The sequence below is a fragment of the Salvelinus alpinus genome, chromosome 25 (genome assembly GCF_045679555.1).
Source record: "Salvelinus alpinus chromosome 25, SLU_Salpinus.1, whole genome shotgun sequence".
NCBI lineage: Eukaryota > Metazoa > Chordata > Actinopteri > Salmoniformes > Salmonidae > Salvelinus > Salvelinus alpinus.
The window spans coordinates 33,959,730-33,976,512 of NC_092110.1; the positions used below are offsets into that span (position 1 = coordinate 33,959,730).

Consider the following 16,783-nt stretch of genomic DNA (forward strand, 5'->3'; position numbering starts at 1 on the left):
CCAGAAATGTTCCATATGTACAAAAAGCTTGTTTCTCTCAAATGTTGTGCACAAATTTGTTTACATCCAGGTTAACGAGCAAGTTTTCTTTGCCAAGATAATCCATCCTCCTGACAGGTGTAGCATATCAAGAAGCTGATTAAACAGCATGCTCATTACACAGGTGCACTTTGTGCTGGGGACAAAAGGCCACTAAAATCTGTAGTTTTGTGTCACAACACAATGCCACAGATGTTTTGAGGGAGCACGTCTGTAATAAAAGCCCTTTTGTGGGGGGAAACTAATTCTGATTGTCTGCACCCCTGCCCAGTCATGTGAAATCCATAGGTTAGAGCCTAATTTATTTATTTCAATTTACTGATTTCCTTATATGAACTGTAACTCAGTAAAATCTTTGAAATTGTTGCATTTATATTTTGTTAAGTATACTTTTACAAAATAACTTTAGTTAAGTAAACTATATGTTTCTTAAGGGTAGCTTAACTTTTCCAGGTTAAAGTAATCGGTGGCTCTGTAAACTGGGCTCCCGAGTGGCGCAGCGGTCTAAGGCACTGCATCTCAGTGCAAGAGGCGTCACTACAGTCCCTGGTTTGAATCCAGGCTGTATCGCATCTGGCCGTGATTGGGAGTCCCATAGGGCAGCGCACAATTGGCCCAGGTTTGGCCGGGGTAGGCCATCATTGTAAATAAGGATTTGTTCTTAAGTGACTTGCCTAGTTAAACTATTTAAACTATGTTTTCAGATGCACAAACACTGGTTAGTGTGGTAGGAACAGGACCAAAACAAGGGAGAAGTTGAGCCTTGCACTTCAATGCTCTTAGTTGATGTGTAAATTGACCCACTATGCTGTTTATTATCTGCATCTATGTCATATTGCTGAGACTACCTTTTAAGGTATATTTATAAAAAGGCATAAGTGGTATTAAACTGTTCATTATTCAGTGATTTTAAATCTGCAATGATCAGTTCGCAATAATGTGCAGTCATCATTTGGGAAGAAAGGAGAAAAAACTATAATTTCAATGTCTTTTTAACTGTTTATTGCAGATTTATGAACTTAGCTAAACCGCTTAATATGATAAGGAATAAGACGGGTGTATTCCATGATTGACCAGTTGTGTTCAAAACCAAGGGCTACATTTATTAGACTGGTTTCACTGGGGTTGGGAAAATGTCTGATTACAAAACAGGGGAAGATAGAAGATGGTGGTTGTTCAAGTCAGACAGCCAACCCAAAGACACAGACTATACAGTACGTGGTTTTGTTCTCCCATCTCACCGTACAGCTTCCTGGAAGAGAAACAAACAGATTGTGATTAGTTCCCATTCCAACATTCTACAGATTATGAAAAACCATTGTGGGCCTCTGCTGTTACTTATTTTTGTAGACACTGTCTGCAAAACATTTATGTTGCTTACTGTCCATAGTGTTGTCCCAGAAGCAAGAGCTGGCAGTGTGCAGGCCTGCTCCATTTTTCTGCAGTATGATGCAAGTCACTAATGATGAACACAGTAAAGATGCGTAAATCATTACCTGATCTTGTTGGGTCCTTTCATTGCCATACTTTTACATTTTACAAATGTACTGTACACAACATAACAAGAAGGGTTACCTATGTATTTAAAGGGTTTTCCTAGTTTGGACAGTTGATTCAGACTTGTTTCCACCACACTGGATGTCCATTGGTTAATTCGATTTTGTTGATAGGCACTGCTTCCAATAGTTGTCTGCACAGTCTAAGTATTTATTTCAGTTAACACTGACATGTCAATCACCACTTATTTAGGAAACTGCAAATACATTTTATGATTGTAGTAATATCACCAATTGCGCAAATACTTACATCTTTTATGATTGTAGTTATATCATCAACGACAAATGCAGTCTGAAAAGGGAGCGAAAATATATATTTTTTCTAGCTAGGAAAGTAACATTTGCAGTATGGCATTTGGTGTTTTTGTCTCTTGTTTTATTTCCCACATACAGTAAGTATATAGCCACCAGATTTTAGAGGTCAGTTTATCTGGCCCGCTCAAATAATAGACATAACGTCACAGCAACATTAATGTAGTCAATGTGATACAATGCAACAATATAGGCCGGGAAAGAACTCAAATGTTTCCCGAAGATAATTTTATGTAGCGTTTTTTCTTTAAACCTACCTCTTCAGATAATTGAAATTCGTCCATGGTCCTGTGGCGTACGAAAGTTTTAGATGGTTGCTATAGGAACCTCCAAACAAATATGTCAACGTCAAATCACCGGGACCTGAATCTGTGCAACAGAAATTCTGAGATTATTTGGTTTCAAGTTTAGGCTATTATTTCCGCCTATAGTGTCAGTTGAGTTTTATTTTCAATATCCATTTCTTTTATGTCTATGCCATATCCCGAATATTCAGAAAAAGGGGACGTTTTAAGATGTCAGATATTTTCATTTATTTATGGATAACATAGGCCTTAAGCACAAATGTGTGGCCATGATGTAAAGAAAAACACATTCAATGGAAATAATGGATGGAATGTTGTGGAGAAAGACGCCTAATTAGGCCCTGTCATAATTATCTGCAGCGTTTGTGAAGTCATGCGTATAGAATTACTAGAATCTCATTTTAGATGCTCGAATGTCGACCAATTTGTGGGAAATTAAATTGCGCCACAACACGTTTTATCAGTGCATTTCATCCATCTAGCTATTTAAAATGTCAAAACATTGATTGAAATGGATTGGATTGAAGGAGCTGAACCCCAATCATCTGAATGGTCAAGGATGCGTTGTGCATTAACGACATGCTTCACTGGTAGCAACATAGTCAGACATGCAACTTTCAATACGGTTGTTCCGTCGCCGCAGACTATTTTTGAAGGATGGAAACGCTTCACAGCTTTATTTGTGGCTGCTCTCTCCTACCTGTGTTATATCTACTGGGACAGAATAGAACTTGCTTCACATGTAAGTGTGGTCCTAACTCCTGTCTCATCCATCATCATCACCCACAGCACAGAAGACAATTCAATGTCTATTCATCGGTTGGTTCAACGGAATTTCCTTGAAATGACGTGGAAACAACGTTGATTCAACCAGTGTGTGCCCAGTGGGCATCACCACCACCATCAGAGTGGCAGTTGACTACTTCAAGCAGCTTGATGCTATGTTTAATCAAAATTCATTACCATTAGTGAATTATTTAGCAGTCAAATGATCATGAAAGGAGGCCACAAACTCATTTTCTGTAACCAAATATTTGATTCAGCCACTCATAATCCCATGTTCATGTTTTGTCCATTAATAGTTATGTGTTCATTTTAAATGTAGTAGTTATCCTTTTATAGGCTACTGATGTATTACATTCTCAACGTTTTCATTAAGGCTGCCTGGACTTGGGTGACCAAATGTCCAGCTAGCTGGAAGAACTCAGGGGAGAAGGTGGAGCAGCGAAGGTCCAGAAAAAGGCATCAAAGCCCTCTGCTGATCAAAGTCAAGCGGCTAGAATTGAAAGTGACTGCTATGAAGAGAACCTTGATGAAGCATGGTTCACATCGAACTTCCCCATCTTGTTCCTCCCCACACTGCTCTCAACACATTCTCCAGACCAAGGGCTCTGTACACACCAACAGCGCTTCAGACTGGGAGAGTGCTGCATAGGTCATAAAGATAACATGGACTCCACTCCAAAGGAGAACTTTAAATGGTTATTTCATTGACCCTGCAGTTTAGACTGTGCAGGACACCTATGTGTATTGCTTGAAATCAATGCCTTCCCACAGGAGATTATTACTGATTATCTGTAATGTTCATAGAATGGAATAAATCCAAAATAGGTTTACCTACTCAGTTGACTTTGTTTATCAAGCTCATAATCATGTTACTTTCCAAATTACTTTGTTTTCAGTCATTTTACATTCATGGTATTATTATATATATATATATATATATAAATGTATTTATTAGCATGTGTAAAGTAAGAAGATACAATTTCATCACAACGTCATTAGTTGATTTAATAATACACTTTTGCCGCCCTCCCCATGAGTTGTATATACACATGTACAGTACCAAAAAAGGTACAGGAAAAAAATCTGACAAACATATAAACATGTCACTCATTATTATGAGGACTGTTTCGCTAGCACAGACTGGAATATATTCCGGGATTCATCCAATGGCGTTGAGGGGTTTACCACATCAGTCACCGGCTTCATTAATAAGTGCATCGACAATGTCGTCCCCACATTGACTGTACGTACATATCCCAACAGGAAGCCATGGATTACAGGCAACATCCGCTCTGAGCTAAAGGTTAGAGGTGCTGCTTTCAAGGAGTGGGACATAAATCTGGACTCATCAGAAATCCAGCTAAGCCCACCGACGAACCATCAAACAGGCAAGCGTCAATACAAGACTAAGATCGAATCCTTCAACACTGGCTCTGGCTCTGCTCGGATGTGGCAGGGCTTGCAAACTATCACAGATCACAAAGGGAAACCCAGCCGCGAGCTGCCCAGTGATGCGAGTCTACCAGACCCACTAAATGTCTTCTATACTCGTTTTGAGGCAACCAACCCTGAACCATGCATGAGAGCACCAGCTGTTCCGGATGACTGTCTGATCACGGTCTCCGTAGCCGATGTGAGTCAGACCTTTAACCACGTTAACATTCATAAGGCTGCAGGGCCTGACGGATTACCAGGACACATACTCAGAGTATGCGCTGACCAGCTGGCAAGTATGGTATTTATTATTTTTGTATTTTACCCCCTTTTCACCCCAATTTCGATCTTGTCTCATTGCTGCAACTCCCCAACGGGCTCGGGAGGCGAAGGTCAAGCCATGTGTCCTCCTAAACATGACCCGCCAAACCGCGCTTCTTAACACCCGCCAGCCGCAATAATGTGTCGGAGGAAAGACTGTTCAACTGACGACCAAGGTCAGCCTGCAGGCGCCCAGCGCACCACAAGGAATCACTAGAGCTCGATGAGCCAAGTAAAGCCCACCCGGGCAAACCATCCCCTAACCTGGACGATGCTGGGCCAATTATGTGCTGCCCTATGGGACTCCCATTCACGGCCGGTTGTGATATAGCCCGGGATCGAACCCGGGTCTGTAGTGATAAGATGCAGTGCATTAGACCGCTGCGCCACTCGGAAGGCCCTGCACTGACATTTTCAACAACTCCCTGACCCTGTTTCAAGCAGACCTCCATAGTCCCTGTGCCCAAGAATGCCAAGGTAAGCTGCCTAATTGACTACCGCCCCGTAGCACTTACATCTGTAGCCTTGAAATGATTTCAAAGGCTGGTCATGGCTCACATCAACACCATCATCTCAGAAACCCTGGACCCACTCCAATTCGCATACTGCCCCAACAGATCCACAGATGACGCAGTCTCTATTGCACTCCACACTGCCCTTTCACACCTGGACAAAAGGAACACCTACATGAGAATACTGTTCATTGACTATAGCTCAGCGTTCAACACCATAGTGCCCTCCAAGCTCATCACTAAGCTAAGGAGCGGGGGACTGAACATCTCCCTCTGCAACTGGATCCTGGACTTCCGGAAGGGCCTCCCCCAGGTGGTAAGGTTATGCAACAACACATCCGCCACGCTGACCCTCAACATGGGGGCCCCTCAGGGGTGTGTGCTTAATCCCCTCCTGTTCTCTCTGTTCACCTATGACTGCGTGGCCACGCACAACTCCAACACCATCATTAAGTTTGCAGACGACACTATGGTGATAAGCCTGATCAACTACAACGCCGATAGGGAGGAGGTCAGAGGTCTGGCAATGTGGTGCCAGGACAACAACCTCTCCCTCAATGTGAGCAAGACAAAGGAGCTGATCGTGGACTACAGGAAAGGAGGGCGGAGCATGCCACCATTCACATCTACGGGGCTGTAGTGGAGCGGTTCGAGAGCTTCAAGTTCCTTGGTGTCAACATCACTAAGGACCTATCATGGTCCAAACACACCAAGACAGTCATGAAGAGGGCATGGCAATGCCTATTCCTCCTCAGGAGGCTGAAAAGATTTGGCATGGGACCTAAGATCCTCAAAAAGTTCTACAGCTGTACCATCGAGAGCATCCTGAGTGGTTGCATCACCGCTTGGTATGGTAACTACTTGGCATCCGACCGCAAGGCACTACAGAGGATAGTGGGTACGGCCCATTACATCACTGTGGCTGATCTTCCTGCCATCCAGTACCTCTGTACCAGGTGGTGTCAGAGGAAGGCCCTAAAAATTGTCAAAGACTCCAGCCACCCAAATCATAGACTGTTCTCTCTACTACCGCACGGCAAGCAGTACTGGAGTGCCAAGTCTGGAACCAAAAGGCTTCTTAACAGCTTCTACACCCAAGCCATAAGACTGCTGAATGGTTAATCAAATGACTATTTGCATTGACCCCCTTATTTTATTCTAACTTATTCTTATTTCTTGCACTGACTCTCTTGCACAAGCTCGATGTATAGTCACTGGACTCTAACCACACACTCACACATACTACACTGACACTCCCACACAAAACACACACACACACACACATGCATTTTGAGGAGTATTTGTCTGTTTGTAATAAAGCCCTTTAGTGGGGAAAAACTAATTATGTTTGCCTGGGCCTGGCCCCCCAGTAGTTGGGTTGGCATATGCCCTCCCAGGCCCACCCATGGCTGCACCCCTGCCCAGTCATGTGAAATCCATAGGTTAGGGCCTAATTTATTTAAATTGTCTGATTTCCTTATATGAACTGTAACTCAGTAAAATCTTTTACATTGTTGCGTTTATATTTTTGTTCAGTATATTTTGAGAGATAATACAGTGAGCATGGAACCTTAGTTATTTAGACGACTGGTTTAGTTTCACTGGGAACAAAATTAACTGCTGCACTGACATTTAGCATGTCAACCTTATTGAATAAGAACATTTAGCATGAATGGAAACTGGATGCGAATGAGCTTGCTATCATTTTGAGTGGACTGGTGAAAACTAGTCAATTTAAACTGGGGATATAAACCATACTAAGTTATTTAAATATAAACAGTCTTATCTTCTGAATAAAGACTGGAAGGCGTGTGAACAACGGGCGGCTGTTCAACCAGTCCAACTAGCAACACATGCTAGCTTGCTAACTTTATATAGAGACCAAGGCCAGAATAAAGATGGAAACAATACTTAACCTACCAATCGAAAATAAGATATTTTATGCTGTTCTGGTGTTCTCATGGACGGTGTATCTATGGGAGGCCTACCTTGCCTACAGACAGGTAATTGTTGAACTTTACTTTGTTTCGTAACGGCCTCTTTGTCAATAACAAGGCTTTCTTTACTGCATTTCACTGCTGGCCTTCTAGCCGCATGCTGACTGTTTTCATTATTGTTTGTCTACAATATTTTACCAAGAACAAAGCTGTTTTCGGGAGTGACGTCATCTTTGTACTGGGCAATTCCATGGTAACAGAATTACGCTGAGACAAAGATTTTTCGCTCTAAAATGTATTCTAAACTGGGCTTTCGAGTGGCGCAGCGAACCTTATCGAAGAAGAACATTTAGCATGAATGGAAACTGGATGCGAATGAGCTTGCTATCATTTTGAGTGGACTGGTGAATGCACTGCATCTCAGTGGTTGAGTGGTCACTACAGACACCCTGGTTCGAATCCAGGCTGTATCACAGCCGGCCGTGGTTGGGAGTCCCATAGGGCGGCACACAATTGGCCCAGCGTCGTCCGGGTTTGACCGGTGTAGCCCGTCATAAGAATTAACTGACTGACCTGCCTAGTTAAATAAAATAAAAAAATCGAAACAAAAATCATTGATTTCAAAGGTTAACAAACCATACAACTCTATCCACAATAACTACCTTTAACAATTTCCACAGATTATTTTTTACAGAAACACGTTTACAGAAAGAACTTTGCACATACAAAGTTTGGTAACATAATAAAACTGACGGAGATGTTACCTTAATTCTGTTACCAAACTTTGCATCTGCAGTTTTTCCAGTAAATGTTTTTATTTTATTTACTGTGTCAATTGTTTAAAGTACTCATTGTGCGTAGAGTTATATGGTTTATTAAACTTTGAAATTAATGGTTTTTGTTTGGCGTAATTCCGCTAACATGGAATTGCCCTACTGCAACTCGAGGCCCCACTAATCATTCTGTAACATGGACATTTCTTTTTTTGATTAGCTATGTTGAATAGAATTTTTTTAATGTTTAAGTGTCTCTTCTAACACCCAGCGGAGAATATACAGGTTGACCGTGCACGTACCACAAGAGTTGGGAAAGATCATGGACACAGATACCTTTGAGAAGTCACGCCTTTATCAACTAGACAAGAGCAACTTCAGTTTCTGGTCTGGACTGTATTCAGAAACTGAGGGGACGGTGGGTACAACTAAAATATCCATTGATTTGTTAGGACCTACTTTGTTATAGTACAACCTAGTTGTCTACCTCAATTTATCACACAGAGGGAATTTCATTTTTTCCCGATATAACACTGCTGTGTTCTCCCATAGCTGATCCTGCTATTTGGCGGAATCCCTTTCGTTTGGAAAGTTGCTGGGACAGTGACTGCTCGTTTTGGATTGGGTCCAGAGTATGAGGTGTGTGCATGGTCCATGGTTAAAATTGGCAGTCCAGTATTACAAATGTTTTGGCAATTTTCTTGAATCATTCCATGGCTCTGTCTTTTTTTTTTTTAGATCTTCCAGTCTCTTTCGTTTCTGATACTAGCAACCCTGTTCAGTGCATTCACTGGCCTTCCCTGGAGTATCTACAACACCTTTGTTATTGAGGAGAAGCATGGCTTCAACCAGCAGGTAGACTGTCAACTCTCTGAGGACATTCTTATTATACAGACAGTTTCCTAGATTGAATCAATTACACTTTTTTTCACTGGCATTGTTTCTAACACCCAGTTTGTTTGTTTTTGTTGTCGTCTATGGTCCTCCTTCCAGACGCTGGGGTTCTTCCTAAAGGATGCTGTAAAGAAGTTTATTGTGACCCAGTGTATCTTGTTGCCTGTGACCTCACTGCTCCTCTACATCATCAAGATTGGTGGAGACTTCTTCTTCATCTACGCCTGGCTCTTCACACTGGGTGTCTCACTTGTCAGTCCTTTCACCTCATAACTGGCTGGATGGGAATATTCAAACAACAATTGTTTAGGCGCTGGGGAGGAATTAATGGAGCTAAACTAATATCCAATATATCCAAATAAATTACAAATGTATTTATTTCTGGTCGTTCCTTCTCTCTCTTAGGTTCTGGTGACCATCTATGCGGACTACATTGCGCCCCTATTTGACAAGTTCACCCCTTTGCCAGAGGGTGAGCTGAAGGAAGAGATTGAAAGCATGTCGAAGTCTATCAGTTTCCCTCTCACTAAGGTCTATGTTGTAGAAGGTAATAACTTGTTTTGTCCCAAAGATGTAACACCGTAGACTGTATATAATTGTTTAACATCAGAGGAGAGCAAGGCATAATGGGCACTACCCTGCAGCTTGACCCTGTGTTCGTCTCAACTGTGTGTGGTGATGTGTGGGGGTTGAAAACATAGCAGAAACACCTTTCCGATGTTCGCTGTTACTTATGGACTATAAAGTTGTATTGTAATGATTCATTTTGACCTACTCTTCCAGGTTCCAAGCGTTCCTCTCACAGTAACGCTTACTTCTATGGGTTCTTCAAGAACAAGCGCATAGTGTTGTTCGACACCCTGCTGGAGGACTACTCTCCCCTCAACAAGGACGGAGAGACTGACACACCAACCGAGGACAAATCCAAGCTCAAGGTCAGACTTGAGCTTCCAGCGTCTGGAAGGAGGACCATTCAGTTCTCTCCGTTACGCAGAGAACTGTGTGTCAGAATGTTATAAATATATAATATTTAAAAAAGGTTTAGGAAGGCAACTTGATTCCATTCAATAATATTTATTGCTGAAGCATGCTTCTTCTTCAAAGTTCTCCAGTATTACTGAGCACCAATTCAGCCATACATACCATTTCTGTAGTCTTGGTTAGAGCACCGCCAGCACATTACAACTTTTATGTTATATATCTAATGTGTTGTGGTGGTCCTATCATAGAAACATAACATGGTGTACTAGAAGTTGTAGTCAATAGTTCATGCATAATTCTTTTAAAAATCAAACCAGTTATGTTCTAACGCTTTTTTATTATTTATTTTATTTTATTTAGAACAAGAAGCAAGGCTGCAACAATCCAGAGGTCTTGGCGGTGTTGGGCCACGAGCTGGGCCATTGGAAGTTGGGCCACACTGTGAAAAACATAGTAATCAGTCAGGTTTGTTAGGGAATTCCCTTGATATGCATCTGCACATCACCTCTATACCAATAGGCCACTTTCATGTTGATGCAGAAATGTCATTGATACAATTTTCCCCCCTGCCTCTGTCCTTGCAGATGAACTCCTTCCTGTGCTTCTTCCTCTTTGCTGTGCTAATTGGACGGAAGGAGCTGTTCGTGGCCTTTGGTTTCTATAACAGCCAGCCCACTTTGATTGGGTTGATGATCATATTCCAGTTCATCTTCTCCCCATACAATGAGGTGAGTGACTCCATCTCCTAAACAATGTATTTACACTTGAGTGGACAAAACATTAAGACCATCTTCCTAATACTCAGTTGCAGCCCCCTTCTGTCTTCAGAACAGACTCAATTTGTCAGGGCATGGACTCTATAAGGTGTCGAAAGCGTTCCACAGAAATGCTGGCCCATGATGACTCCAATGCTTCCCACAGTTGTCAAGTTGGCTGAATGTCCTTTGGGTGGTAGATCATTGATACACACAGGAAATTGTTGAGCGTGAAAAACCCAGCAGCGTTGCAGTTCTTGACTCATACCGGTGCATCTGGCACCTACTACCGTACCCCTTTCAAAAGCATTTAAGTATTTTGTCTTGCTTATACACCCTCTGAATGGCACGAAGACACAATCCATGTCTTAAGGCTTAAAAATAATTATTTAACCTGTCTCCTCCCCTTCATCTACACTGATTTTGATGTGGATTTAACAAGTGACATCAATAAGGGATCATTGCTTTCACCTGGCCAGTCTGTCTTGGAAAGAGCAGGTGTTCTTAATGTTTTGTACAATCTGTGTATGTCTGACCTCTTAATACACTTCAGTGGAGGCCTTATCTGTTGGCCCTGCAAGTGCTGTGGCAGCTATTCTCATTAAGTCCAGTGTTTGTTTGGCGAAAATACCTTGAGCATACTAGTAGTAAATATTGGCCAAAGAAATATACATCTAAAGCTACAATATATTTCTTAAGTCCGCTTAAACAGAAAGTGTTTTTGAGATGGCGATCAGCAGATGAGTACCTGCTACAGGCCACTGAGGAAAACTGACATTTCTCCCATTCTTACCTCCAGGTCTTGTCATTCTGTCTGACTGTCCTGAGCCGCAGGTTTGAGTTCCAGGCGGACTCCTTTGCGCTGGGCATGGGTCGAGCCTCAGAGCTCTACTCTGCACTCATCAAGCTCAACAAAGACAACCTGGGCTTCCCTGTGGCTGACTGGCTCTTTTCCATGTGGCACTACTCCCACCCTCCCCTCCTGGAGCGCCTACGGGCCCTGGGAAGCACCAAGCAGGACTGACGAGTCCCAAAAGGAGAGCCACGCCCGCTGCCTCACCCCAAGGGTCTCCGCAGGCCTCTTCTGGCACTCTGATGTAGTCTCCCCTATTTTCCTCTCTGTTTCCCTATTTTTGTTCTCCTTTATCCTCGCCATTATGTTCCTTTTTTGGTAATTTTTTCCCCACAGTTTCAAACTGGCACAATACCAAAAGTTTTCAGAAATCTAGTGTGAGACAAGAAGATCTGCGGCTATGCTTATTCTAGGTGTAATGGAGTTAAGAATGTACCATAAGCTCATGCCACAGCTAGCTTGACATGTTGCCGATGGAGCTATCGATTTATACATTTTCCCGATAGCTCAAACGGTTTGTAAGTTGTCAAGGAGTGCAGTCACGTGTGCTAGCCAGGCATAGGTCCTGAGTTCGAGCTCTGCGAGCCGAATCGGGAGGAACCTGTACTCACTAAGCAAGCAGTGTGACGTCCGTAACACAGGGAAACATGAACATGCAATACAATTGTGGGCATAAATAATTACCCGAACATTTTTAGTTTAAGCACTTGCTGCTAGTACAGGTCACATTGATCAAGGATTTCTCATATTCCAGCAAGGTTTTAATTTTTTACTGAAGTTTTATTTGAATTTAATTTTACTCCCCTGAGAATTTGTCATTACAAATGTTTTCTCATAAAACCTTGATGTACAGTAGTGGAACTATCCCTGGCCAGTAGGGGTGGATCTATCCCTGGCCAGTAGGGATGGCACTATCCCTGGCCAGTAGGGGTGGCACTATCCCTGGCCAGTAGGAGTGGCACTATCCCTATCCAATCCATTTGGGGGGGGGGGGGGTTGAGAAAAAAATATCAAGAGTGACAATAGGCTGTACAGCGAATGGGCCATCAATTTATTATTAATAGTATATCCTGCTGGTCGATTGGCTCCATCTACAACTGTTTATTATGAGAGGTGTGTCTGAACACTAGAACTTTAAAAGATACACACCTTTTCAGATTTAGTCAAGACTATGCTTGAGATGGATCAAGTTATACAGGTAACTGCCAAAGTAATGAAACAAGGGATACAAAGAATATTGAAAGCAGGTGCTTCCACACAGGTGTGGTACCTGAGTTAATTAAGCAATTAATATCCCATCGTGCTTGGGGTCATGTATAAAAATGCTGGGCAGGCCATTATTTTGGCTACCATGACTATGCCCACATAGGATGACAATGCCCCTATGCACAGGGCATGAGTGGTCAAATTACATTTTATTTGTCACGTGCTGAATACAACAGGTGTAGTAGACCTTACCATGAAATGCTTATTTACAAGCCCTTAACCAACAATGCAGAGTAAGAGGGGGGGGACAATGCAAATAGTCTGGGTAGCCATTTGATTAGATGTTCAGGAGTCTTATGGCTTGGGGGTAGAAGCTGTTTAGAAGCCTCTTGGACCAAGACTTGGCGCTCCGGTACTGCTTGCCGTGCGGTAGCAGAGAGAACATTCTATGACTAGGGTACTGGAGTCTTTGACAATTTTTAGGGCCTTCCTCTGACACCGCCTGGTATAGAGGTCCTGGATGGCAGGAAGCTTGGCCGTTCGCACTACCCTCTGTAGTGCCTTGTGGTCGGAGGCCGAGCGGTTACCATACCAGGCAGTGATGCAACCAGTCAGGATGCTCTCGATGGTGCAGCTGTAGAACCTTTTGAGGATATTAGAACCCATGCCAAATCTTTTCATTCTCCTGAGGGGGAATAGGTTTTGTCGTGTCCTCTTCACGACTGTATTGGTGTGCTTGGACCATGTTTGATGTAATGTGTAAACTCAGCAAAAAAAGAAACGTCCTCTCACTGTCAACTGTGTTTATTTTCAGCAAACTTAACATGTGTAAATATTTGTATGAACATAACAAGATTTAACAACTGAGACACAACCTGAACAAGTTCCACAGACATGTGACTAACAGAAATTGAATATTGTGTCCCTGAACAAAGGGGAGGTCAAAAGTAACAGTCAGTATCTGGTGTGGCCACCAGCTGCATTAAGTATTGCAGTGCATCTCCTCCTCATGGACTGCACCAGATTTGCCAGTTCTTGCTGTGAGATGTTACCCCACTCTTCTACCAAGGCACCTGCAAGTTCCCAGACATTTCTGGGGGGAATGGCCCTAGCCCTTACCCTCCGATCCAACAGGTCCCTGATGTGCTCAATGGGATTGAGATCTTCGCTGGCCATGGCAGAACACTGACATTCCTGTCTTGCAGGAAATCACGCACAGAATGAGCAGTATGGCTGGTGGCATTGTCATGTCAGGATGAGCCTGCAGGAAGGGTACCACATGAGGGAGGAGGATGTCTTCCCTGTAACGCACAGCGTTGAGATTGCCTGCAATCACAACAAGCTCAGTCCGATGATGCTGTGACACACCGCCCCAGACCATTACAGACCCTCCACCTCCAAATTGATTTCTCTCCAGGGTATAGGCCTCGGTGTAACGCTCATTTCTTCAACGATAAATGCGAATCCGACCATCACCCCTGGTGAGACAAAACCGCGACTCATCAGTGAAGAACACTTTTTGCCAGTCCTGTCTGGTCCAGCGACATTGGGTTTGTGCCCATAGGCGACGTTGTTGCCGGTGATGTCTGGTGAGGATCTGCCTTACAACAGGCCTACAAGCCCTCAGTCCAGCCTCTCTCAGCCTATTGCGGAGCGTCTGAGCACTGATGGAGGGATTGTGGATTCCTGGTGTAACTCGGGCAGTTGTTGCCATCTTGTACCTGTCCCGCAGGTGGGATATTCGGATGTATGGATTCTGTGCAGGTGTTGTTGTCCGTCCTGTCTCTCTGTAGCACTGTCTTGGGCGTCTCACAGTACAGACATTGCAATTTATTGCCCTGGCCACATCTGCAGTCCTCATGCCTCCTTGCAGCATGCCTAAGGCACATTCATGCAGATGAGCAGGGACCGTGGGCATCTTTCTTTTGGTGTTTTTCAGAGTCAGTAGAAAGGCCTCTTTAGTGTCCTACGTTTCATAACTGATCTTAATTGCCTACAGTCTGTAAGCTGTTAGTGTCTTAACGGTGCATGTTCATTAATTGTTTATGGTTCATTGAACAAGCATGGGAAACAGTGTTTAAACCCTTTACAATGAAGATCTGTGAAGTTATTTGGATTTTTTAACGAATTATCTTTGAATGACAGGGTCCTGAAAACTGAATTTTTCTTTTTTTGCTGAGTTTAGGTAGGGGTAAAGTGACTATGCATAGATAATAAACAGCGAGTAGCAGCGTAAAAAAAGGGTGTCAATGAAAATAGTCTGGGTAGCCTTTTGATTAATTGTTCAGTAGTTTTATGGCTTGGATGTAGAAGCTGTTAATAAGGAGCCTTTTGGACCTAAACTTGGCTTGATGAACATGAACTTTGTAAACCATATGCCACGGCCGTCTCAGTCACCAGATCTCAACCCAATTGAATACTTGTGGCAGATTCTGGAGCGGCGCCTGAGACAGCGTTTTCCACCACCATTAAAACACACAAATTATGGAATTTCTTGTGGAATAATGGTATTGCGTCCCTCCAATAGAGTTCCAGATACTTGTAGAAGCTATGCTAAAGTTATTTTAAGCTGTTCTGGCAGCTCATTGTAGCCCAACACCCTATTAAGACACTATTGGTCTTTCCTTTATTTTGGCAGTTACTCTAATTAAGGTTTGAGTGCCTGTGACTTCCCAGGGATCTGTCACTTGTGGTGATAGTTTTTAAGTAATACTTGGACCAAAGGAATGTTCAATTTAGGTCAAATTTCCTAGTTTCTTTTTACAACAGAATTTCATTTTTTTAATGCACTTTTAACGGACTGACCATACTGTACTTGTAAATCATTGAATAGCTTAATGGCAAAGGGAGAAAAAAGTGAATGCATTTGTAATATGTGAATGTGGTTTGGACTCTACTGTTAATGTGTTATTGTTTTGTTTCTTCTCTTCTGGTGCCTGTGTGTGCGAGGTGTGATAGTGAACCCAGTTTTGACTGAAGGGAGGGGGGGGGGGGCTACATCAGATGAATCAAGTGTTTGGTTTGTTATAGAAGGACATACTTTTCTTGCAGCATTGTGAATAAAGTCTCTCACAGCAGCTGTCTTTTCCTATTTGTGTCTCAACCTTTTTATGGATAGTGACAGATGCACTACTGAATTAACTGTGATATGAATCATTTGCATAGTCATATCGCTGCCAACCTGGTCTCAGAGCTTTTCGTATTATTGTGTACTTAAATTTGAAACACTCATTTAGTATGATGTTTTGTTGGTATTTATTTGTGGATGTCCATCGCCCATTTCGTATGATATGTTACGAATTACCTTTCGGATTATATGTTATGAATTTTCAAACCGTGTGATATGTTATGAATTCTACCTAGGTGGCTATGTTAGGGGTTAAGTTTGGGGAAGGGTTAGCTGTGATGGTTTGAACTCGCAACTTCTGGGTTGCTAGACATTCGCATTATACGCCCACCCCGACCAACCACTCTACTTTCGTTAGTAACCATCTATCTTATGTAACCATGCCAAACGTAACATATCATACTAATGAGTGTCCTGGATTTACATTTACTATGTTACGTCTAGTCTATGAGACCAGGCTGAGGGTACATATTTTAGCACAATATCTTGTATAGCATAGTAGATTATGGCTATCAAAACAATAATTATGTCTACACATAGTAAGCATAGCCTGCATACGGTACCAATTACAGACCACATAATCTCATTACTGACTTTAAATTGGCAGTCAGCACCTGAAACAAAGTGTTCTCGATCCCCACATCTCTTTCGGTAAAAAGCTGAGGGATGGGGCTGGAGAAATGTAACCATTCTCAAAGGACTGGCCATACATTATATTAAATGTACAATTTGAACCGTGTTTTGAGGCTATATAGTGATACATTTAGTTTGTTTACAAACATTGGAATAAAACAAACTTACGTTTTGGGTTCTGATGCAGTACAACAGTTGAACTAAGCTCATGAGGCATAAGTTAATTCTTCAAGAATCAATGGGTATATCATTAAAATATTTAAGGCCAAAAAATGCTGTAGCACCTGCTGATTGCCCTTTTAACTGACCACTTGTTACAGCATAAAACAAACGTTTTGTTTTCACGGTGCCTCCAAAGT

At 42.5% G+C, this 16,783-nt stretch overlaps 2 protein-coding genes across 2 annotated transcripts; one reads left to right on the forward strand and one right to left on the reverse strand.

Moving 5' to 3' along the window:
• Positions 1-1,018: 1,018 nt before the first annotated feature.
• On the reverse strand, positions 1,019-2,264 carry dynlt1a (dynein light chain Tctex-type 1a). Its single transcript, XM_071366610.1, has 5 exons — positions 2,165-2,264; positions 1,846-1,887; positions 1,615-1,738; positions 1,421-1,498; positions 1,019-1,291 (listed from the first exon to the last, which is right to left on the reverse strand). The coding sequence occupies exons 1-5, from the start codon at positions 2,189-2,191 to the stop codon at positions 1,221-1,223; spliced, it is 342 nt and encodes a 113-aa protein (XP_071222711.1). The 5' UTR covers positions 2,192-2,264; the 3' UTR covers positions 1,019-1,220.
• A 4,631-nt stretch (positions 2,265-6,895) lies between these two features.
• Positions 6,896-15,741, forward strand: zmpste24 (zinc metallopeptidase, STE24 homolog). Its single transcript, XM_071366607.1, has 10 exons — positions 6,896-7,268; positions 8,247-8,393; positions 8,528-8,614; positions 8,714-8,830; positions 8,969-9,121; positions 9,275-9,416; positions 9,653-9,804; positions 10,211-10,315; positions 10,435-10,578; positions 11,405-15,741. The coding sequence occupies exons 1-10, from the start codon at positions 7,164-7,166 to the stop codon at positions 11,627-11,629; spliced, it is 1,377 nt and encodes a 458-aa protein (XP_071222708.1). The 5' UTR covers positions 6,896-7,163; the 3' UTR covers positions 11,630-15,741.
• The last annotated feature ends 1,042 nt before the right edge of the window (positions 15,742-16,783 follow it).

Coding starts and splice junctions, on each gene's coding strand:
- zmpste24 (XM_071366607.1), top strand. CDS start 7,164: ATGGAAACAATACTTAACCTACCAATCGAAAATAAGATATTTTATGCT. Junction 7,269..8,246: donor CCTACCTTGCCTACAGACAG/GTAATTGTTGAA, acceptor TCTAACACCCAG/CGGAGAATATACAGGTTGAC. Junction 10,579..11,404: donor TCTTCTCCCCATACAATGAG/GTGAGTGACTCC, acceptor TCTTACCTCCAG/GTCTTGTCATTCTGTCTGAC.
- dynlt1a (XM_071366610.1), bottom strand. CDS start 2,191: ATGGACGAATTTCAATTATCTGAAGAG. Junction 1,739..1,845: donor TAACTACAATCATAAAAGAT/GTAAGTATTTGC, acceptor ATAAATACTTAG/ACTGTGCAGACAACTATTGG. Junction 1,292..1,420: donor CTGGGACAACACTATGGACA/GTAAGCAACATA, acceptor TTTCTCTTCCAG/GAAGCTGTACGGTGAGATGG.